We start from the raw sequence: 25,268 nt of genomic DNA on the forward strand, positions 1-25,268 counted from the left end.
CACTACACCCGCCTCTAGCTGCTTCCTGATTGGCCGTCGCAACTGCCACTCATCACGAGCGCCTATAGGAGAGCTCTTTTAGACCTGCAGGCCTTTTGTCCCTCCCATGCGTTTGTCTCGCTTGTCTTCCCGCGTCTGCGCACCTCCGCCCGGCCTAGACCTCCCCGCCGTATCCCGCACACTTCACCCCTCCGCACGGACAGCATGTCTGAATACAGCGCGGTGCCGCCGCCCGGGCCCGGAGCGGCTCTAGGAGCAGTTGTACTTAAGAAAGACGCGTTCGCCGACGCGGTACAACGCGCCCGGCAGGTGAGTGATCCGCAGTGCGGGAGCGAACGGGCCGCGTTTGTGGGTCAGCAGCGCGCGCAGGGCCGCGCGCACATGAGCCGGCGTGCGCGACAATTATCTGTTAGCATGAGCTGTGATCGCGTGTAATTCTGAGCTAAACTAATATATACGAGGTCTTTTTTACATTTGCTATCGAATAATATGATTCAGTAACGGTAGCACATGGTAATGCTAAGGTACTTTGATAAACAGCGTGGTACAGATTGACTACCATATTCATGTACCATCATGGCTCGTTCACGATAGTCTAAGCAACTACCATTGTAAGTGTTTAAAACCTCGTATTAACATCGCATTGTCGTCGTATTATCATATCAACTTAAAGCACTATGTTTTAACCATGTTTTTGGACCCATACATTGGTATTATTGGGTTCATATCCTGTAAAACATTCTAGCACCATGGTAGCATTTGCTAACAAACAAACAAGTTTTATTACTCAATGTGTTGATTGCTAGTATGCCTATTGTTTTAGATGCTATACTACGGTAGTTTACATAAACCATTGTGCAGATTGATTGCTGTATTTATTAATCATGTTTGTTTGTTTGTTTTTTTACGTTGGTTTCCTATGTATTTAAAATTATGTGAAAACAATTATTTATCATGGTTTTTTACGTTGTTTTCCCATGTATTAAAAAAAATATGATGTTAAAACAATAGTGTATGTCCAAAATAAACAGTAGCCTATTTAAAAAAAGAAAAAAAAAACTGTACAAAAAAAAGATTTATAGTACTTTTGGTTCGTGTATTAACTTAAATTTGAGCATGCTGATTTTGCTGTATTAATATGGTGCCACCACTTGTTTTCCAGATCGCTGCAAAGATCGGTGGAGACGTTACAGGACCCCCCATGAGCAATAACGGTGGATCGGAGAGTTATCCCTTCGCGTCACAGAAGCGATCGCTGGAGGACGGAGGTACGGTGGCCGTGAGACACACACACACACTCTTAATCTGTCCGTCCCACTCGCATGAGTTTGTGTTTGAGCTGTTTTTGTGTGTTTTTCCCTCAGATCAACCTGAAAGTAAGAAGATGGCGTCTGACAGGGACAACCCTGCATCCTTGTGTACGAGCTCCTTTACTTTCTCTACACACTCTCAAAAGCAAATGTGTGTGTATTTTTAGAGCAATGATTTTATCCCCGTCTCATCCACAGCTATCGGAGCCCAGCTGGCTGCCCTTTCCCAGCAGAGGTAAGACCATCCGCTTGTGCGCTCGAAACAGAGCGGTTACTAGCGCTAGCTTCGACTGAGGCATAAAAACAGATCTGTGTGTTTGGAGGCCAGAATAACTTCTCAGCCCTCGGCCGGTTTCAAGTTCCACCGACTCGATTCAGACGTGTTTACAGGGGCTCTTTTAAAAGTTGGACTATTTTTAGCATAACGTGGCATCTTGTATACATAATGGATGGTGGGACACTCAAAGTATTACTAGATGTGGTGCAGCGACTAAAGATGTCTGTCTGAATGGGTTTAATTTAAGCACGTAAATCAATGGCGCAGCTTTTCTGAAAGGGGTTTTCCTCAGACTATAAGTTAATAAGAACGCACTGCATTTGTGTTTTTCATGACTGTTGCTTTTGTTCTTTGTCTCTCTGTAGCGTACGTCCCTCGTCTCTCACAGAAGAGTACAGAGTACCTGATGGCATGGTTGGGCTCAGTAAGTTTGTTACCATCATGCATTGGTCAATACTGTACTTTCTTAGGTGAATCGCTGTCAGGGTCATATTATATTTTTAGCTGTGTGTATAGATATATATGTACATATACACACAGGGGTTGGACAATGAAACTGAAACACCTGGTTTTAGACCACAATCATTTATTAGTATGGTGTAGGGCCTCCTTTTGCGGCCAATACAGCATCTCTTCATCTTGGGAATGACAAAAACAAGCCAGAGGGATTTGAGCCACTCCTCTTCCAGAACAGTGGCCTAGTCACTATGTGATGCTGGAGGAAAAACGTTTTCTGACTCGCTCCTCCAAAACACCCCAAAGTGGCTCAATATTCAGATCTGGTGGCTGTGCAGGCCATTCACTTTCATGTTCATCAAAGCATTCTGCCACAAGTCTAGCTGTGTATTATCATGCTGACACCCCTGTAGGGTCCGTGACAGAGCCAGGGTACTTTCATAGGGGTGGCCAGGCAGTCTCGGGTGGCACAGATTTTTTTTTTGTAGTCGACTAGTAGTAATTCATTTAGACTAATCGCACACTTATGTTAATTTAATTACGTTAATATATCCTGGTTTAAAATATTGCCAACTCCGCACTCAAATCCATGCATAAAGCTTGCCACAAAAGTAATGATTATTAATGTCGAACAGAAACCGCTAGGAGACATTTTAATTATTCATGAAAAAACTAGTGTTTTCCGAGTCAGTGTCGGCTGCAAAAAAATGCAAACAGTGATGCTGACTCTCGTGGACGCGCCTTTATCCAGAAATGCACCTTGCGTACGGATTGCAGAGAGAAATGGTACATTTCAAGCTTTCAATAGGTATATTTCTCATGTCTGTGAGGCAAGTATGCGCGAGTTTTGCTTCGTTTGTGACGCATTGCAGTTCGAGACGGCTGAAAGCGCATCCTGTTCGTTTGCTTTATATTGCAGAGGCACAACGTTTTCTTGTTGTGAGTTTATAAATGATGCTTTACTCTTATCTGTACGACCAAAAATGGTGTTTCCGCTGTTGTCAGGAAAAAATGCAATTGATTGCGCCGACGCCTCTGTGTCACGCAGTAAAGCGCGCAATACTTCAGCTTCCTCACTCCGCACGAACACTTGGATATGTGCCTGCAAATAGAGTACATTTATCAAGTTTAACGTTAGAGGGAGCGGCCATGTGAAGTTGTTACTTGCATGTTTGATAAGCCATATTTGAGGTCGATGGATGATAGGTGAACGTTTGGATTTCCAGCCCAACATACTGTATTAACACAAGGACCCGCCGGGAACGATTTGCCCCACACGGACGCGTGACTTCGCTGACTAATGCAAATTGCGTCGACTAAGCCTCTTCGACTATTAAGGCGGCTGTCCCAATTAATTCTTCCTTTAAAATAATAGTGACTATAAAGAACTGGACTGTTTTAGTGCCTACAGCACAACTGAATACAACTGGTTTGTAATTGTACTTGAGAAGTGAATTCGATCAATACTGAGTGAATGTCAATTTTTGTATTCCTCATAGAAAAGCTCACTCTGCAGCTACAATAAGGTTTAACTTGTTCTTAAACTTAGTTCTTAAAACCCTGAATAGTTTTCTTCATCAAGTCATCCTTCATTGTATTTTATATATTCAATGAACTCCTCAATTCTAGGTCCTTTTCAAAAACTTGCAACTGAAAAAGTAAACCATTCAATGTTTAACTTTCTTTAGTTGTCAAAATAAATTGCAGCAGTTCTATACCTAAAGTGATCTCCGTACAGAGTTCAAAATGCTTTTGCATTTCGTGCAAGAATGTAAATATGGCAAAGGACCGAAGCCGGCGTCACAAATATCAGGGTGTAAAATTAGTTATATTATGTGTTGTAATTTACCAAATAATGAAATTGGTGCCTATTTGCTAGTACAAATGCACAGCACACTCATTTGTTTAACATTAAATTACAGATAGAAAATGGCATCAATTTATGCCTTATTGTATAAAGCACTAGGCTATATTTTTGCATGTATTTGACACTCATGTTCTTAAATGTCACGGATATAATGAATGAATGCACCGTTTTGATGCTGATTTAATCATCTCCATAATCAATCATGTTGTAATAACTCTCTCAATCTCGTATATCTACTGTACCTTTTCCGCGCTCGTTTATCTTGCGTCTGCAATAGGGATGGGCGATATGGACTTAAATGTATCACGATATTTTCTGGCATTTATTGCGATAACTATCAATGACGATATAAATATAATACCGTATTCACCACTGTTTTTGGCTACAAGTGAAAGCTGCATGCAAGGTAAAATGTACCCTTCATCAAATAGGCTCCTATAAAATACCAAATAGCGTACATAAAATGATTAAAAAAACAGTAAATATCCAAACTCCATCCCTTGCAGAAATGGAAAAGTTGCATATATACGTTTCTTCTGTAAAAGTTTAAATAGTGCAACTATACTGAAAAACATCACACAGTAATAATTCAAATCATTTACAAGTTTGAAATGTAAAAAAAACTAACAACAAATAGTTATACTAATACTACTACGAATTCTGATACTAATAACAATATAAACCGCACTAAGCATTGATGAGCTTCTGGGTTCATGAATATTATCACGTTTGCGCATTAGTTTCTGCTCGCTCATAAAAGCTGAATAATTCCAAATGAACTCCATTATTTTTACAGGAAAATACAACAGATAGTATAATTTACATGTAGACGTCATGTACATTTCAATTCTGCGTGGTATGTAAGACACTCTCTCTCTCTCTCTCTCTCTCTCTCTCTCTCATCGAGTGTGTGAGAAACACTGAGCGCGCCTCACACTAGTGTTTACTGCGCGTCAAACACACTGCGTATTCATTGAGATGAACTGATATAGTGGGCTTGACGGAGAGCGAAACTCCAGCGCTCAGTCAGTGTTCGGCGAGATGGGCGGGTTAAATATATCTGTGTACCAGCTCCAGATTGTAGAGGTAGTTACTCGTTTAGCGATAAACTTCGCCTCAGCTTCACGTCCGCCATGCGCGGGTCCCGTCATAGGGTTTATCGTTATCGCGGGAAGATTAATTCTTATCGTGAGGAAACATTTTACCGGTATATCGCAAACGATAATATATCGCCCATGCCTAGTCTGCAACCGAGGCGAAGTTGAGGCGCGCGCCTGAGAAGTCTCCTGTTGGTTTTGGTTTTAAAGGGACTCTTCTACGTCTATAAGGCAATTCTTGTCTAGGAAAAAATCAAACCCCTGTTTAGGGCACAGTGTTTAACCCATTATCTGCACATGGTCCTCCAGAATGGTTTGGCAGTGACGCCCATCAAGCTCAGTCGGGAATGCCATTCTCTGACGCTTCACCCCGTTCTTCTCTGCGAGCAATAGTCTGGGTGTTGAGCTGCTTTGGTTTTTGGTTCTTCTCCACACTGAAATGCACTGTAAAGGACAGTGACGGTGGACTCATCAGAGAACAACACGTGCTGCATGTTGTCCACAGCCCAAGATCTGACTGTTGGCACTGATGCCAGTGTTTCATTGTACAACCCCTGTTTATGCATCAAAGTATTGTACATTATACTGTTAAACAGTTGTAATATGAAAATAGTTACAATATATACGCATGTAATTATATAAAACGTAGTATTTTATGTTATAGTGCTCTCATATATATTTTAAAATGTATATATTAAGGGTGCTCCGATCAGGATTTTTGGGACCGATCACTGAAATAAATAGCCTACTATTCTTAATGTATTTTAAGAAAGGAAAAAGATGAGAAAGTAGAATTAATTGCCAATTCCTGTGAAGTAGTCTTTACCAACAAAGTTATCAAATGTAAAACTGCACTGCATCTTGTTTTGTCTTGTTTAATACCATTGAAACAGACGGCGGCAGGTTAATGGGCTGCTGTCGCTTTAAGACCAAATGCACTGTTACACATGCAACTTATTTTCATAACTTTCCTATTTCTTTCTTTCGTGGCTTAATGCAGTTTATCATCGAGCTCGTCCTGCAGTTTAGCAACAGTTAGACTGTGTTTGACCACAATCACTGATCTAGCGGTTTTGGACGTTAAGTTTGTAAGTTGAGTTATTGTCCTTGTCACACACCGGTGAATGTAATAAAGCAATTTTAGCTGCGCATAGAAACATTGTTATGCGTCAGAGATCAAACCATATTAAGCTGTTATTGGCCGATAAATCAATCAGAGCACCCTTAGTATAAAGCAATTATTAGTTTTATTATATTGTGTATTATACATTTATAATGTGTATTTTAGGTCTGTTTAATTTTTTTTCAATAAGTTTTATATAATTTTTTTTTTTTACTGCGGTCAGTAAATGATGTGTGTGTCTGTTTGTAGTCATTGGTCGCGGTGGAGAGCAGATCAATAAGATCCAGCAGGATTCTGGCTGTAAAGTTCAAATTGCTCCAGGCGAGTCAAACACGGGTTCAAAGGAGTCAAGCGGACACATCTGTTCTACCTCTGCTCACTTCTTCTTTCCTTTCCTTTCTTGTTTTTCCTGATATCTGTTGTATGAATGTGAGACGTGACGGAGCCTGTTGGTTTTTTTTGTCTTTTAGACAGCGGTGGTCTTCCAGAGAGGAGTGTGTCTCTCACCGGAGGCCCTGAAGCCATCCAGTATGTTTGGGTTTATTCTCATGTTTTCTCACCACTGTGTGGATCTGTGTGGTGGTGTTTTAACCTTTTGAACTCTCTCTCTCTCTCTCTCTCATGCAGGAAGGCCAAGATGCTACTGGATGACATCGTCTCTCGGGGGCGCGGAACTCCGCCCTCTTTCCACGAGTCGACCAATGGGAGCGGCAACATGCAGGAAATGATCATTCCGGCAGGGAAAGCCGGTCTCATCATCGGCAAAGGAGGAGAGACCATTAAACAGTTGCAGGTACTGACAGACGAGCTCAATCTGGCGGTTTGGAGGGAATCACTCTAATGCACAACTTTTAGTGATTTAAAGGGATAGTTCACCCGTAAATGAACATTTTCTCACACGTCGTTCCAAATCCATACGGCTTCTGTTCATTTTCTAAAGATTAAGATATTTTAATGAAATCTGTCCCTCCATTATATTCTCCCCAAACTCTGCTTCTAAACCTTCATAAAAAGATCACTAAATAAATCCTTATGAGTGGTTTAATCCAGATCTTATGAAGAGACACGATCACTTTATGTGATGAATCGATTTAATCGGCTTTTATTCACATTTCCTCAAATTTGATGCATCGCAACTGTTTTCAACATTGATGATAATCATACATGTTTCTTGAGCAGCTAATCATCATATTAGAGTGATTTCTGATCATTAGACACTGAAGACTAATCGCATATAAAACATTTATACGTTGTAGTAATATTTTAGTTACTTTTTTTACTGTATTTTTGACACAAATTAAGCTTAATGAGATTAAAATCATTCAATCTAACCATCCCAAACTAATTAATGGGAGTGTGAGTTATGGTAGCCATGTTTCCATCCACCTGTTTTTATGTGCATTTTGGGATATCGCATAAAGCGCCAGATGGAAACGCCAAGATGTAGGGCTGCACGATTAATCGAATTTTAATCACGATCATGATTTTGGCTTCCCACGATCAAATTCGCGTGATCGAGCGATATTTAAAATGCGTCATTCTGTTCGGAGGTGCGTGTATGAACATTTTAAATTTATTTCTTTGCAAAGCCAATCTAGCGCTCCGTAAACCACTGTCTCGTGCCTCCATCAGCCAATCAGAGTTGTTCCCTGCACCGCGCAGCTTAGTTTCTAGATGCAGTCTATGACCCCTGGTGCCGGACTGGACAAAAGCGAAGCGAATTTCGCTTTCCGAGTGTGTCCGAGAGCGCACTGGATAGTGCGCGAGAGACCGAGTGTGTCCGAACATTAGTAAATTGGTACATACTACATAGTAATATATTATTAGCCTGCTATATAAGAGGCATGGAAGTTCGATTAATGGACTTCAATAATCAGTACTACAAACGTCTTGTTTTTAACTATTGCAATAAATAGAAATAATTCGAGCACATAAACTTTCATATGGAGGATTAAATAAGATTCAATTTATGCAGTAAGGCTTCACAACTAATCACTGACACTGCACCACAACCAGGCTTTACATTTCTTAAGCGTCATAACAATCACTCTGAATTTTGTCCATTATTCGAACTCCCATAGTGCAGTTCTGCCTTGACATGTTTTAATTTCGTTACATTCTGTTATGGAATATTTGTTTTTTATTGATTGTATATGTTGAGTTTTATTCACATCCATTATGCAGGTACAATGCAAGTTTATATTTTGCCTCCTAAAATATATTTACACAATGTAAAATAGTGCCCAGTTGAAGTTTTACTACATTTTCTTTATTGTTTTCTTTATTTTTCTTTAAGGAGATGCACTGAATTTTGGTGAATAAGAGGACCTATTTTATTTTGATGCACATAGTTGTACATTAGCAGGAATGCAGCACAATATGGACGTGAACGCAGTTATAATTAGCCTATGTGACACAATTTGTTTTGGTTAAAATCAACAAATAATCGTGATAATTAATCGTGATCGAAAATAATCGTGACTATCATTTTGGCCATAATCGCCTAACCCTACCAAGATGTGTGTTTTCAATACAATTATGCAAGCAATATTTATGAGCTCATATTAAAGGGATAGTTCGGCCAAAAATGATATTTAACACATGCATTACTCACCCTCAAGCCGTTCGAGATGCATATGTCAATCTTGTTTCAGACGAACACATTTTCAGTTATTTTAGAAAATGTCTTAGACCCTTCAGTGGATATAATGTGAAGCAATGGGGTCCACCTCCTTCAAGTCCCAAAATGTGCATACATCCTTCACAAAAGTAATCCATCCGGCTCCAGGGGGATAAACGAAGGCCTTCTGAGGGTAATCCGTGCGGTTTTGTCGTAAAAATATACATATTTAAAACTTTATAAATGAAAATATCTGACTTCCGGCAACGATCGACGCGCGTTCACGGGTGATGGAAGTCGGCGTACGAGGTATGACGTAGCGTAGGAACCGGCGTGACGTAGAACGAATGCGCCTGCGCAGCCAGAGTGCAGAGCAAAACAAAACTACACTCAGTTCACCCGTGAACGCGCGTCGATCGTTGCCGGAAGTCAGATATTTTCATTTATAAAGTTTTAAATATGTATATTTTTACGACAAAACCGCACGGATTACCCTCAGAAGGCCTTCGTTTATCCCCCTGGAGCCGGATGGATTACTTTTGTGAAGGATGTATGCACATTTTGGGACTTGAAGGAGGTGGACCCCATTGCTTCACATTATATCCACTGAAGGGTCTAAGACATTTTCTAAAATAACTGAAAATGTGTTCGTCTGAAACAAGATTGACATATGCATCTCGAACGGCTTGAGGGTGAGTAATGCATGTGTTAAATATCATTTTTGGCCGAACTATCCCTTTAAAGAGGGTCGTTATCATGTGTTTGTCCATAAATTCTCTTTTTGGACCATTTACGCCCAACTCTTGTACTAATATTGACATGTTTGTGTTGCAGGAGCGAGCCGGTGTGAAGATGATTCTGATTCAGGACGCGTCTCAGGGGCCGAACATGGACAAACCACTGCGCATCATTGGAGATCCTTACAAAGTCCAGGTGTGCCGGCGCTCCTCCGCTCCTCACCGGTCTCTGTTCGAGCTCTTCGGCTGGTGTGCCGCTAACGGCACGCTAGATTTTGACACTCAGGCTTTCTCTGTTTCTCTAGCAAGCGCGTGAAATGGTGCAGGAGATTCTCCGCGAGCGGGATCATCCCGGCTTCGACAGAAACGAGTACGGCTCTCGAATGGGCGGAGGAGGAGGTGGAGGAGGAGGAATGGAGGTGCGTGTTTCATTCAGTTCAAATTACTTGCATTTAGATGCCATACAAGCTGTGCCGGCTAGGGATGGATATCGTTTTAACGGTGTTACTATAACCAAGACTGCTTTATTTAACTATTCTTATTGATTCTTTGTTGTTTTTTTATTGCAAAATTAAGAACAAGTAGCATTGCTTTATATTTTGAAATGTAAAATAAATGTATTTTAGCAAAAGAAACCGCAATGTTTTAACAAAAAGAATAAAACATATTTGTTGTGCAGAAGTGTGCAGGCATTTTTTGTTTTATAATATAGGACACAATAAGCAAGAACAAAAACAAAGTACTAACACATGGTCAAACGAATAATAAAATGAGTATGCAATAAAACAAATATACAAATGCAATAATCAGTGCTTTAATTTCAGGAGGGTCAACATACTGTTCAGGTAAGTAATGTCCTACAAAAGAAATCTAATAATCACATGTAAAATAACACTGTATAGTTTATCATAGATTAATGCTGATTAAAGTTATTCATTCAAGAGCTGTGATTGATCTTCTCTTTGCTTTGTTGTTTGATTCACATTAATGATGCAATCGTCAGCAGGTTTATTAGGCTGCCGTCACTTTAAGACCGAGTGCTGATCTAATAACACATTTTCTCGACTATTTATGACCATTTAAGTCTCAAACTGTGTTAATGTGAATCTCCAAACCGCTCGTATTGACACGTGTGTTTAGACGCGCACACAGAGCCCGAAGCCGCTAGAATGAGCTTGTCTAGTCGCGGTCCTTTTCGGAGCGCACACTTGGAAGCGGCGTCTCTCTCACGGATTATTGTGCTTTTATGGCTCTTATTATCAAACACGTCCCGCACTTTAGCACCAGTAGAAACGGCATTTTACAACGATCCCGGTTTGTGCTGATTCTGACGTTTAGTTTGGGTTTTATGGAGAAATGAGGGGAAGGTCTGCGCTAGACGAGATGCGGATAGCTTTTAATAGCTTTACCTCAAATATCTTTCTATAATCATTGAAAGTCAAAATTAAGAATAAAATTAGATTAATATCAGTGTAACCAGACGTTTGAATGTTTAGTTCTGTCCCTTATCGTCACTAAGCAGGGGCCTCTCTCTCTCTCTCTCTCTCTCTCTCTCTCTCTCTCTCTCTCTCTCTCTCTCTCTCTCTCTCTCTCTCTCTCTCTCTCTCTCTCTCTCTCTCCCCCTCCCCCCCCTCCCTCCCTCTCCCTCCCTTTCGTTCGCTTATTCTCTCGTTCGCTCTCGCTCACTCTTTATATCTTTTGCTCTCTCTTTCTCGCTCTCTCTTTCTCGCTCTCTCTCTCTCTCTCTCTCCCCCTCTCTCTCTCCCTCTCTCTCTCCCTCCCTTTCGTTCGCTTATTCTCTCGTTCGCTCTCGCTCACTCTTTATATCTTTTGCTCTCTCTTTCTCGCTCTCTCTTTCTCGCTCACTCACTCTCTTTCGCTCACTCTTTATATCTCTTTTGCTCACTCATTCTCTCGTTCTCTCTCGCTCACTCATTCTCTCGCTCGCTCGTTCTCACTCACTCTCTTTCGCTCACTCTTTATATCTCTCTTGCTCGCTTATTCTCTCGCTCATTCTCTCGTTCTCTCACTCACTCTTTATCTCTCTTTTGCTCTCTCGTTCTCTCACTCACTCTTAATCTCTCTCTTTTGCTCGCTCATTCTCTCGTTCTCTCACTCACTCTTTATCTCTCTCTTTTGCTCGCTCATTCTCTCGTTCTCGCTCGCTCGTTCTCTCGCTCACTCTTTATCTCTCTCTTTTGCTCGCTCATTCTCTCGTTCTCTCACTCACTCTTTATCTCTCTCTTTTGCTCGCTCATTCTCTCGTTCTCTCACTCACTCGCTCGCTCGTTCTCACTCTCTTTCGCTCACTCTTTATATCTCTCTTGCTCGCTTATTCTCGCTCATTCTCTCGTTCTCTCACTCACTCTTTATCTCTCTCTTTTGCTCGCTCATTCTCTCGTTCTCGGTCGCTCATTCTCTTGTTCTCTCACTCACTCTTTATCTCTCTCTTTTGCTCGCTCATTCTCTCGCTCATTCTCTCGCTCATTCTCTCGCTCGCTCATTCTCTCGTTCTCTCTCACTCTTTCTCTCTCTTTTGCTCGCTCATTCTCTCGTTCTCTCTCGCTCGCTCATTCTCTCTCGCTTGGATTGCAAATATGCATCACAGACAAAGTTTAATATAATCGCATATATAGAACTGGCAAGAGAACGTCTAGGAATAGTAGTACGTGTATTTTCTTTATTTACCCAGTACCGACAGCAGAACCGATAACATCCGAGCTTAGCGATACAGCGGCCTTTCATAGTTTAGCCCCGGGGCCCGTCTAACACCGGGTTTCGGTACCCATCCCTAGTGACGGCGTCTCATTCTGATTGGACAGGTGCCCGTTCCACGCCACTCTGTGGGCGTCGTGATTGGCCGAAGCGGAGAGATGATCAAGAAGATTCAGAACGATGCCGGTGTGAGGATACAGTTTAAACCAGGTTTGTTCGGACACTCTTGACTCACTCAGTGTTTTGTGATGTCACCGTGTTTAACGGTGTGTCTCTGGTCTGTGTAGATGACGGCACTGGTCCAGATAAGATCGCTCATGTAATGGGTCCTCCTGACCGCTGCGAACACGCCGCCAGCATCATCAACGAGCTTCTGCAGAGCATCAGAGTACGAGAGGAAGGAGGAGGGGTGAGTGAGCAGGCACAAACAAGCCTTCCATTGGCAGCGCCTTATGAAACCGGCTTTATCGTCACTAAATTAACTTTTTCTTTTTCGTGGATTCCATTTCAATGAATAAATTACATTTTTTAGTAGTCAAAAGCTTGTCTAATTAATCGAAATTATTAAAATGTTGATCTTTTAATAATGAACTTTTAACATGGTTAAACTTATTAGATTTAGGTTCCTATGAAATGTTTTGAAGAAAAACTTCTCGATTCTATTTTAATGGTTTAATGAAAAGGATGTCTTATCAAGTGAATTCATAAATCTTGAAAAGAAAAGAAGAAATATATAGAATTATTTTTGTTTACCTTTTCTGTTTTTATATTTCTGCATTTGATTTTAATACAGGTTTATCAAATGAAGGCATGAAACATTATTAATCGAATTAATCTTGAAGTAATTAATTTTAAATGAATCATTAAAATGATAATATAACAATACCTTTACTTTTTTTGGCAATCAAAGTGCCAAAGGCTTACTGATTATCAAAAATGGATATACGGTTTGATTTTTCTTAGTTTTATTAGAGGGAAGACGAACGTCATTATTGTACAGTAGAATATACAGTATCTCTCACAAGTGTGCACTCCCCTCACATTTCAGCAAACATTGTAGTATATCTACTCAAGGGACAATACTATAGAAATGAAACTTGGATATATTTTAGAGTAGTCAATGTGCTGCTTGTATAGCAGTGTATATTTACTGTCCTCTGACAATAATGGCTGTATGTGGAGTTATTTTCAAAATAGCTGGCAACAAAAGATTAGTATTGTCCCTTGAGAAGATATACTAATGTTTGCTCAAATGTGAGGGGTGTGTGCACTTTTGTGAGATGCTTTACTTAACAACGAGCTTATTTTGACGGGTTGTCCGGAAGACGGGTGTTTTTCCGTGTGTGTGTGTCTTGTGAGACTCAGAGCAGCTCTGGAGAATGAAGTTCATGCCCTCATTGACAAAATCCATATAATGGACTAAACTGTTCTGCTTGTTCACATCTCTCTGCACTTTAATATTCATAGATGCTTGTCCATATCACCATTTGATGGTGTACAGCCCTACTTTTGATTTAATCATCCAAAATTTCTCATTCCACGTTATACAGTAAATTTCATCAGTGACGCTACAATAAGGTTCATTAGTTAACATATTAACTAACGTGAACTAACAATGAGCAATGCATTTATTACACTGTTTATTAATCTTTGTTAATGTTACTTGAACAAACAATGAATTAGCAGCTGTATTTTAATTGTTAGTTCTCAGTGCATGAACTAAATGTTAACAAATGCAACCTTTTGGATTTTAACGTATTTAGTAAATGTTGAAAGTAATATGAACTAAGATTAATAAATTGTTCATTCTTAGTTCATGTTAACTAATGAACCTTATTGTAAAGTGTTACCCTTTCATTTTCCCGATTCTGTGTGCCCTGGTTAATCTCGGTTGTGTCCCTCAGGGTCCGCCGGGTCCTCCTGGCACCGGCATGCCCCCGGGTGGGCGAGGCAGGGGTCGCGGCCCGGGCAACTGGGGTCCGCCCGGCGGAGAGATGACCTTCTCAATCCCCGCACACAAATGCGGTCTCGTGATTGGCCGAGGCGGGGAGAACGTGAAGGCGATCAACCAGCAGACCGGCGCCTTCGTGGAGATCTCACGCCAGCCGCCGCCCAACGGAGACCCGAACTTCAAGCTGTTCACCATCCGCGGCTCCCCTCAGCAGATCGACCACGCCAAACAGCTGATCGAGGACAAGATCGAGGTACGCCGGGAACCGCCTGTGTGCTCTAGTAGAGTGAAAGTCACATCCAGCTCTTTTAAAGCATAAAAATACCATGCGTTGGTTACACTTTACCATAAGGTTCATTAGGTAATGTGTTAACTAACATGAACTGACAATGAGCCATACATTTGTTTAGTGCTATAGAGGCGCGTCGACGCCATATTTTTGAGTCGACACTTCTTTATTTATTTTTTGCACCGTTCCCGGCGGTACAGCTCGCCACACACACGTGGGAGACCGAAACATTGCAGAATGAAGGACGAAGACAACTAGAAGTGAATGTGCTTTCCATTAAATGAATCACACACAGTAAACAAACCCTTAAAAAAAAAACAGACGCGCAAACTGGGTGCCGGCCGGTGCGGTGAGACGTACATGCTCGGGCAGATTCGGCTTGAAGTCGTTCATCCTCGGACACGGCGCCGCGCGCTCTGTTAAAAAAAAAAAACCGTGGACACAGCCAAGCGAAATGGGGTCTTGCCGGTCTTGCGCGCACCTTCGCGCTCGTGACTTTCACTCTACTAGAGCACACACTCTTTATTCAGTCTGGTATAAACAAGGCTTATATGTGTCAGCGCGCGCTCTGATCGGTAAAGGTGCACAGACCTCTCCCGAATCATCTCCAGCACTCAGCCTCCGAAGCACCACTAACTCCGCCTCCATTTCCTTCGTAAGCTGATATTAGTATTTAAACATTCTCTATGATAAAAAATGTTTGTAAATATTCTAATAACACGGTTTTGGCGGGTATAGAGTTCTAATGACGTTGTTCAAATACCGTATTTTCCGCACTATAAGGCGCACTTAAAAGCCTTTAATTTTCTCAAAAAACGACAGTGCGCCTTATAATCCGGAGCGCCTTATATATGGATGGTGAACACACGTTCACCAAGACGGGGAGACAGCGCCGAGCGAGCCACTATCTGCCAATGGATCGTGGATGCCTGGACTGATATATCAGTCTCAACTGTGATCCGAGCTTTCACCAAGGCAGGAATAATCTCTTTATTCAGCCAGCTCACATACCCGTATTTACTTCCTGTTTTCGGCCGAAGTCCACAGTAGTTGATTGTCGAGTTCGCGCGCGCGATCAAACCTCCTCCGTGTGTTCAACATCTGATCCGGATGAACTATCCAGCACCATCATCGGCTGACAGCTGACAGTCTGAGTCTCCAATGGTGCTTAGTTACCAATGATCGCGCGCGCGCACTCGACAATCGCCTACTGTGGACTTCGACCGAAAACAGGAAGAAAATATGGGTATGTGAGCTGGCTGAATAAACATCATTTTTATTCATATCTTTCACATTTACTGCAGTCAGATTCACCGTGTTCACTCACATGGCTGTGCACTTGTAATGACACATTAAGGTTGTTAAGAGGCTAAAAGCAGGTTTAAAACTTGTCCCTTTTAAATCAACAGGGTGCACATTTTAAAAAGAGGATAACACGGTGTAGGCAACACCGGTTTTTGTCGTTGTTATCTGTACTGACAGCTCTCCAAATTTACAAAAAAATGAGCTCATGTTAAAATTGACCGGAGTTCTCCTTTAACGTTTGAACAACGTTACCATGGGAGTGAACGGAGTTGTCAGAAAGCTTAATAAAGTTTGACTTTATCTGACTGTTTTGTTGACATTTGTTGACATCTAGTGGATGCATAACGCAAACCCAGTCAAACGTTTGACTGCAGTATCTTATGCGCCTTATAATCCGGTGCGCCCTATATATGAAAAATGTTCTAAAATAGGTCATTCATTGAAGGTGCGCCTTATAATCCGGTGCGCCGTATAGTGCGGAAAATACGGTACACAACATTAGACGTTAGCCAGCTTATAGTATCATGATTCAGTACACTAGTTCGTAGGCTATTTATTTTAGATGCATTGTTTTTTTATTTATCGAGCAGCGGAAAAATAATCGTTAAAATAATCGCCCAATTAGTCGACTAATCGATAAAATAATCGCCCGACTGATCGTTTAATTAATAATCATTTACCCCAGCCCTACATTTGTTACCGTATTTAATTAATCTGTTAATGTTAGTTCATAAAAATACAGCTGTTCACGTTAGTTTACAGTGCATTAACTAATGTTAACAAATACAGCCTTTGATTTTAATAATGTATTAGTTAACATGAACTAAGAATGAACAATGCTTCTACAGTGTTTATTAATCTTAGTTAATATTAATTTCAACATTTACTAATGTTAACTAATGAACCTTATTGTAAGTGTTACCCATACGTTTTCAGATATGTAGGAAACATGCGGAGTTCACACACTCGTTTCTCTGAAAAACACTTCTACATCCAGTCATTTTACTTTGAAATGTGCGTTTCGTGTTGGAAAACCTGTTTTTGTTTTGGTCTGTGTGACTCCGCCCACTGCCAGTTCACCCAATAGTATTTCGACACCCCGGGATGCCAATTTTCGGAAAACACAGCGTATCGCAGCCAGCGAACAAACTGGGTCAGAGATTGCAGAATCTACCCAACCTAAAAACCTCTATGTATAAATCTCAATTAGGGGTGGGCGGTATGACAAATTCTATTTCACGGTATGACTAATTTTATTTCACGGTAACGATATATTTCACGATATAGTTATTTATATATGTAGTTATTCTCGAAAAATCGACAAAAAGGGCTTTGTATAATAAATAAACCCAAATACTTTAGAAATGAAAAGTACTTCACATTGTTTTCTGTTTCTCTTATTTGGTAAATTATTTCTTTGGTGAACTAAATACATAGCTATAAACAAAACACTCATCAACTTTTAGATGAACTGCCTCCAACTGATTGATATTAAATACAACTCATAGGTGCAATTAAACTTTAAATAAAGTGTTTCTGAATAATTTTTCAATCTCATGTTATGCTTTACTTCATTAATCAGTTTATAATATCTGAATATTTTATATTGAACTATTCTATTCATGATAAATTAGTTATTTCCTTTTAATTTTGTAGGATAGTAATACTAGTTGTTTAAATGTGTTCCCCGGTACATTTTTGCCATGTCTGCTTAGGCTACACTGCGTTTTTAAGGGGCTTGTTTTCCTCTTTTTGTGATATCTGGCAACCCGTCACCCTGCGCTTTAATCAATAGAAGTTCAGAAGTGACTAGAAGAGCAGCAGTTTGAAAACTGAACAGCAGCTACTGTTAGTGTTGACTAAGTAGCCTAGTTTAAATTATACACACCTTGTAACTGCGTCATTATTTGACCATAGCCCGGTGAACACCGCGCTCCCTCAGTGCGTGTGCACGCGCGCGTCTTCTGCATCAGTAAAATGCGATCGGTTAATTTGAGTGTCAAGTTGTAATCACGGATCGAATCAAAGGAAGATTTTATCAGCTGGTTCGGTGGCCAATTGTTTGGAGTTAGAAATGTATAACTCGCGATGCATATTTAGTAATTTTGCCTCAGATAGGCTACAGGATTATACATTCACTTTAACAAGCAGGTTCATTACCACGGACCTGGTTTAAACTGTATTTCAGTCTCACCCACGTTGCACGCGAGTTAACCACGCCCACTTATTTGCATGTCGCGGTATACACGGAATAAAAAAATCTGTTACGGTTGACATTTTCTACCGCGGTAACGATATATACCGTCATACCGCCCAGCCCTAATCTCAATGAACGAGAGCATATTAAAACGCGGATAAACCAAATCATCAACTTAGTGTCGTCTCTGCTTTCATTGTCAGTTGCTCTCGTTCCTGTCGTGTCTCCTCAAACTGGTAACCCGCGTCGAGTCGGAGGAGCGGGAGGGGAAACGACGATCTCTGATATTTAATTTGGACTGCAGTACCCATTTCCACCACTAGCTGTCAATCTTACAGACTGCACCCTTAACTTGACTGGTGTTTGCTTCTCTTCGTAGGGTCCCCTGTGCCCTGTTGGTCCCGGACCGGGCGGCCCAGGCCCCGCTGGACCCATGGGCCCCTACAACCCAAACCCGTACCAGCCCGGACCCCCTGGTGGACCGCAACAGTCAGTACTGCCTTATCGGCACATTAGCCTTAGGGAAAGGCTTAATATTTGATTTTCGCAGGGTTTGTTTGCACATTTAAAGGTGGTTCTCTCTGTGTCTCCAGCGGGGGTCCTCCTGGAGGCCAGTATCCTCAGGGTTGGGGAAACGCGTACCAGCAGTGGCAGCCACAAGATCCCAGTGAGTCCTTCTGTACTGATGCCTTCAGCCTTAAAGTCTTGATAGAGGATTACAGACGTGATAAATCTATATGAGTGCCTCATAAAATCACTGAGATTTCAAGATCACATGATTCTAGGATGTGATCATTCAGATCCTGCAGTCATTAAAGCAGTTCAGCAAATACCAAAAAAATGTTTAAACATACACTACCATTCATAAGTTTGGTGTCGATAAGATTTTGTAAATGAAAAGTTGTCTCCTCACCAAAACTGCTTGTATATAATACAGAAACTGTAATGTTGTGAAATTTTACAATTTAAAACAAGTTTCCACAAAATTTGAAAACGGCTATTTTCAGATTTTAATGAATAGAAAGAATAGAAATATTTTGTAACATACCAGGGATTATCTGGATTATCTGGTTTAAAACAAAAAAAATCTAACTTTATTTCCACTAGTTGCTAAGGCAGTGTTTCTCAGCGGTGTTTAGTTTAAATGTATTATGTTTTTTTAAAATTAAGATAAAAGTGGAGTTGATGGATGGATCAATTATATTGAATGTTTAATTTAATAATCTCTCTCTCTCTCAGGTAAAGCAGCAACAGATCCTAACGCAGCGTGGGCGGCTTATTACGCACAGTACTACCAGCAGCCTGGAGGGGGCGCTATGCCGGGACAGACTCCCGCGGCCCAGCCCGCCGCTCCCGCTGACCCGGGCCAAGCGGCCCCAGGCACTGCCCAGCCCGACTACACCAAGGCCTGGGAGGAGTACTACAAAAAGATGGGTACGCCCTCCACTTGTGCTTTAGTAAATCTCTGGAGGAAGTGACACTAAATGCACCCTAGATACACAGGGCTGTAAGAGACTGTGCATCATTCGCTAACACTTTATTTTACAGTGTCCTTGTTACATGTAGTTACTGTAGTAATAACTATAAGTTATGCATAATTACATGCAACTTAAAGCAAACCCCAATCCTAACTCTAACCCTATAGTTATTACATGTTGTTAATTAAATATTACTCAGTACTTAAATATATAATTACACTGTAACAATTACACCTTTAATAGTGTTACCCATCATTCCAGCCTCCATTTGTTTAGTGAATCTCTCTAAGAAATGCATCTGGAGGAAGTGACACTAAACGCACCCTAGATACACAGGGTTGTAAGAGACTGTGCATCATTGGCTTACACTTTATTTCAAGGTATTCATGTTACAGTGCAATTATGCATTCAAGTACTGAGTGATATTAACTATGTGTACTTACTATAGGGTTAGGGTAGGATTAGGCTGAGGGTTAGTTGCACATAATTATGCATAATTGATAGTAGTTATACAAGGTAGTGAAAAGGACACTAAAATAGTGTTAGCCATCATTCCAGCTCAGTGTTTTGATCTGTGTGTGTGTGTGTGTGTCCAGCCGCGGCAGGAGGAGGCGCTGCCCCCGCGGCTGCCGCAGGAGGAGGAGGAGCTCAGGCCGCAGGAGCCGCGGCGGCGGGACAGACCGACTACAGCGCCGCGTGGGCCGAGTATTACAGACAGCAGGCGGCTTATTACGGGCAGACGGGACAGGCCCCCGGACAGCCCGGGGCCACACCGCAGGGCCAGCAGGTACAGCACTGAGCAGGACCGCTTCCTCCAAACAGACATCTTTGGCTAACATGAATTTGAAATCAAATCTACTAAAGGGATAGTTCGCCCAAAAAATGACTCGCCCTCAAGTGTTTGATTGTGTTCGTCTACAAGAAGAAAGTCAGACTCAGTGTTTCCGCTACATTCATTCTGCCGTGGCGGGCCGCCACACCAAAAATCCTCCCGCCACGGCTGCTGCTTCAGTGAGGTCCGATATGTGCATACTATTGTGTTATTGTTAAGCCCCACTAAAGGCATACAAAAAAACAGTGTAAAGCACCATAAAGTTTTCGCACTATATTCCAAGACTTCTAAAGTATTTCAATAGCATAATGTGAGGTAAAAACGAATATTTAAGTCGTTAAGTTAAAGTTAATGGAAACTCATCTCTCCTCAGTCATTCTCCATGTATTCAGCATTCAAACAGCGCGTCGCGTTCGGGTACCACAGTAACACGACGACACTCTCTTCAAGATCAATGTTTCCATTATTATACTTTATTTGTAGATAAAGATCTATGTTTTGCATAAAATGACTTTATCTTGTTTATACTGTATTGCGTTTTCTAAATCATATTCCTTTCTCCCGGGTGTCTGTTAGATTACAGCACTGGAGTAAAGAGCGCTATGAATTGTTCTTCATGCGCACTGTAACTGAAATTTAAAACTGTTAAAAGAAAAGGCTCAATAAACTGTTGCATAGATAGTCTCTTCTCTTCGGTTTGTGCTTTGAACTTTTCAATCAATGCGAAGCGCTGCGCGCCGCGCTGTGACTTCGCGTTGCTTCAAGAGCATCATTCTGCGCACGGGATGCGCATAATCGCTTTGCCGCTCTTATTGAAGCCTTTCATAATACTTAGGGGAGGTTTGAACACCTGGGGCAAGGGGGCGTGGCCAATGGGAATAACACTCATGGGCCACGCCCCCTCCCGAAATGGGCCTGCCACCACAGTTGGAAAAAATCCTAGAGGAAACACTGAGACTTATATTAAATATCCTATATTAAATATCCTGGCTCATCACAGCTTTATAATGGGAGTTAAAGGTGCCTATAGAGTTGTTGAAGCTCCATAAAGCGCATCCATCATAAAAGTAATCAATATGGCACCAGGGAGTTAATACAGGTCTTCTGAAGCGAAGTGATGCGTTTCTGTAAGAAAAATATCCATCTTTATAAACCATAATCACTGGCTTCCGGTAACAGCCGAGTGACCTGTGACCCGATGAAATGCACTGAAGTCTGGTTGAAGAAGTTGAGTTATGATTCAAACTAATCATTGAATTTAGCTTTGAATAAATTGTTTGAAAAAAGACTTACTGAAGATTGTATTCTTCAGATTGTAGAAGTATTAAAGTTAAATTCAATCAACTATCAACTCATATCAAAGTGGTTATATATTTATTAATTATGAGAAAATTATAATTTAACAGTCTAAATAGTGCTGCACGATTAATCATATCGCAATGTCAAGCCTGTGCAGTTATACGACGCAAAATGCTGCGATTTTATGAAATAAACATATTAGGCCTTAACGCAGCATCTGTTAATTTGTCATCCTTTGGCTAGTGGTACATGATCCCGCTCTTATACATGCAATATATAAGAGTATCTTCATAACATAAGAGCAGTGTTACGATGGCCGTAAAGAGTTGTGACTCGCCAGAGAATGAGTTGTGTGTGTGTGTGTGTGTGTGTGAGATCCGCGTCTCTGTCAGCAGCGGCTGCTCTTAAAGGGACAGTACACAGCAGCCACTACTTATCTCTGTCGTTAAAGTTAATCAAAGAACAAGGGGGACCGAGAAAACACTCACAGCTCTTCACTAAAGAACTAAGTTGTAAAATAATCCTTACATTACAGCGCAGACTGTTGAACTTAATTCCGCCTCTGTCAGACGGGGATTATCCAGACCAGTGTTAATTTCGTTGACGACATTTTTTCACAGACGAAAACGAGACGATAACTAAATAAAACCTAGTTTTGAATGACAAAGACTATGACGAAAATCTATTGACATTTTCGTCAACGAATAAAAACTAGACGAAAATGTTAGATAGTGACGATTTGGGAAGCGATCCGTCAGAACTGATGTCCTGCGTGTGTGGAAGATGCGCACATTTGTAGGCTACTGTAACGTGATCTACCCCGCGGTCATAAAACGTTAAAAAATGTGAACGTCTGAGAGAATGAGTAGGGCAGACATATAGATCTCTGAATAAGAGTGACGATGCAAAAAAGAGCTCTATTCGGTGCGGTTTTCTGTGCGCACACACCTAACCCGAAGCGTGCAGTCATGCACAATACACCTACAGCGCGCGAGTAGGCTACTGAATTGAGCTCTCTTTCGTGTCTGAATGGAGAAATACACAACAGTATGTCTAAATGTCCTTTTTGGAGAGTATTCATGTAAACTATGCTGGTTATGTCTTAAACTGTGAGTGTGTCGGATGTGCATCAGTGCAATTGTATCCGCATGTCATTGGACATGATCCGACGTCTTAAAGTGACAGTGGCAATAAACCTAATGCGGTCCGTGTCCTTAATTTTGATCAAGCAACAAAAGAAAAAGAGAAAAGCATTCACTGTTTGTTAATAGCTTTAATAAGGATTAATTATATTTAATTCATACAAATAAATGTCTGCTTGAAAGAATAAAGAATGATGTGTAAGTAGTTATAAGGAATGAATATATCATTCATCGTAAAGAAGACTGTGTTGTACTTTAGGAAAAGTGGTTTTATTTCATTTTAAGATATTTTTTAAGTAACAGCAGTTAAATCTGTATCTGTATTGCATGTTCAAACTTAAAAATCATTCATATTAATAGGTTAATAGATGTTTTCTCCGGGAGTATATGGGTTTGGAAATTTTAGAGAAATTCTAAATTAACGCATTACAATTGAACTAAACCCATTATATTTTAGTCGACTAAATCTACTGTAGATTTAGTCGACTAAAATGTTATTGTATTTCGTCGACTAAAACTAGACTAAAACTAAAACAATTCAGATGACTAAAATATGACTAAAACTAAATGGCATTTTAGTCAAAAGACTAAGACTAAAACTAAATCAAAATTTGCTGACAAAATTAACACTGATCCAGACATCAATGGCTTATTGATCATTATAGCTGTTATTAATCATTTAGTTGTTGCTAGTTTGAGTTGAGAAACAGATTTCAGCATTATCACTAATCTGTGTGTGCATTTTCCTTGAACCAAGCAAGTTCACTCATGAAACCATTTGTTTATTATATCGCAATATTGACCTCAATAATCGCAGTGACATTTTCCCCAAATTGTGGAGCCCTATCTATAAATTGAATACCATTCATTTTTTAATTTAAAACAAATATATATTAGGGCTGTCAGTTAAACGCGTTATTAACAGTGTTAACGCAAACCCATTTTAACGGCATTAATTTTTTTATCGAGCGATTAACGAGGACGTTTTGAAAGCGCAAGCGGATCTAGCTAGACCGGAAACAACACAACAGGCACGCCGCACACACACTTGTTTAGGCTTGCGAGCCGGCCATATAGTTGGTTAACGTTACGTTTGAGTGGATGACGAGCGCGAGACGCCGAAATGGAGCCAATAAGATCCTGAATGGAAAGTTTACTTTAAAAAGTTGCCAAATGGTTCCATTGACGAGACCAAAGTGATCTGTGTGTTTTGTCGTTGTGAACTGAGCTATCATCATCATCGCAGCACGTCCAGTCTGAAATACCACTTGATGATGGCCAAACACACACACACACACACACACACACAGCTGATACGAATTCTCCGCCCCCTCGTCAATATCAGGACCTCGTTAGTATTTCTTTCACCCTTTTATTGATGGACAGTGTTATATTGTGTGAGAGATTATTTGCTCCAAGTGAGAATGTTACTGTGAAATTAAACACTGTATATGCCAATGTTTTCAATAAAAAACATTTGCACAATGCAAGCCGATCCACTTTTCCATGTTGATAAGAGCATTAAAATGAGAAAAAATAATGGGACGAAAATAAATCAAGAGACATTTAGAATAGATAAAAAATGTGCGATTAATCGCGAGTTAACTATAACATTAATAAGATTAATCGCGATTAAATATATTAATCGTTTGACAGCACTAATATATATATAAAATGAAAAGTAAAATTTTAAATGCATTCTATATAATCCTTAATTTGAAACGTCTTGTATGAATATAAATGTATTAAACGCACACAAGTACAGTTCTGCTATACAAGTTTAAGATGTTGAGTGATCGTGTGGCGTGATCTGACGGTGATGCTGGTCTCTCTCCAGGCGCAGTGAGGCGACGGTTCCTGAGCTCATCCGTCCGGGTCCTTCCCTCCATCCTCCCGCTCTCCTCTCAGAAAAGGACTTCTACTCTTCCTCCTCCCCCCTCTTCCTGTGTCCAGCAGAAAAGCTGTGTGACTGTCCTCTGAAGCCAGATATCTGTGTTTATGACCTCGTACAGGCTTCTGCAAACTTTTTTTTGTTTGTTTCTCTCCCTCTCCTGATCTGTGCTGGATCCACAAACGCTGTCTGATGGACTAAAATCAAACTCTGCCTTCCCTTCCTCAAACGCTTCATCCCTCCTCTTCCTCGGTCCGTGTGACTCGTCGCCAGGGAAACACAAGGGAATGCTTCTTCTGCTAACTTCCTCACATGAGCGTGCACTTCCTGTTTTGCATTAATTTTTTCTTTCATTTTAAAAGTCTTTTGAGGAAACTGGTCCATTTAGAGGAAATCTTCAGGTGTTAATAACTACTGTTTCGAACTCGATGAGTAACCATGTCTTTTTTCTTTTTTTTTAATGCATTTGTTTTGCTTTTAGTCCTTTTTAATTTGATTTCGAGCTGGAACATTCCCATTGTTTAACGTGTTCACTTTTTCTCTATTCATTCAGTGAGGTTTTTTTTTATGTGATTAATTTTTTTCCTGTGATATCAAATGACGTTTCAGTCTGTGAGTTTGTGTGAATGCGAGTGTGTTCCGGTACTGACACTCGTGCCGTGTGTGTTGCTCCTCACTCTGT

The 25,268-nt window shown here is 40.7% G+C and overlaps 1 protein-coding gene across 2 annotated transcripts; it reads left to right on the forward strand.

Moving 5' to 3' along the window:
- Nucleotides 1-117: 117 nt before the first annotated feature.
- Nucleotides 118-24,677, forward strand: khsrp (KH-type splicing regulatory protein). 2 transcript variants are annotated; one of them, XM_056241079.1, is made up of 19 exons: nt 118-309; nt 1,163-1,268; nt 1,365-1,418; nt 1,509-1,545; nt 1,953-2,011; nt 6,380-6,455; nt 6,605-6,658; nt 6,758-6,923; nt 9,585-9,683; nt 9,793-9,906; nt 10,312-10,332; nt 12,310-12,412; nt 12,490-12,611; nt 14,107-14,406; nt 18,324-18,433; nt 18,538-18,611; nt 19,184-19,378; nt 20,019-20,209; nt 24,533-24,677. In XM_056241079.1, the coding sequence occupies exons 1-19, from the start codon at nt 205-207 to the stop codon at nt 24,539-24,541; spliced, it is 1,995 nt and encodes a 664-aa protein (XP_056097054.1). In that variant the 5' UTR covers nt 118-204; the 3' UTR covers nt 24,542-24,677. The 2 variants fall into 2 exon arrangements, with proteins under 2 accessions (XP_056097054.1, XP_056097055.1); XM_056241080.1 differs by lacking the exon at nt 10,312-10,332.
- The last annotated feature ends 591 nt before the right edge of the window (nt 24,678-25,268 follow it).

The sequence above is a fragment of the Rhinichthys klamathensis genome, unplaced genomic scaffold (genome assembly GCF_029890125.1).
Source record: "Rhinichthys klamathensis goyatoka isolate OS25496 unplaced genomic scaffold, OSU_Roscu_1.1 h1tg000628l_1, whole genome shotgun sequence".
Taxonomy (NCBI): domain Eukaryota; kingdom Metazoa; phylum Chordata; class Actinopteri; order Cypriniformes; family Leuciscidae; genus Rhinichthys; species Rhinichthys klamathensis.

Bases quoted from the DNA above. Each gene is read 5' to 3' on its own strand.
- khsrp (XM_056241079.1), top strand. From the start codon at position 205: ATGTCTGAATACAGCGCGGTGCCGCCGCCCGGGCCCGGAGCGGCTCTA. The intron at 310-1,162 runs GTGAGTGATCCG...CTTGTTTTCCAG, and splicing joins CGGTACAACGCGCCCGGCAG to ATCGCTGCAAAGATCGGTGG. The intron at 1,546-1,952 runs GTAAGACCATCC...GTCTCTCTGTAG, and splicing joins GCTGCCCTTTCCCAGCAGAG to CGTACGTCCCTCGTCTCTCA.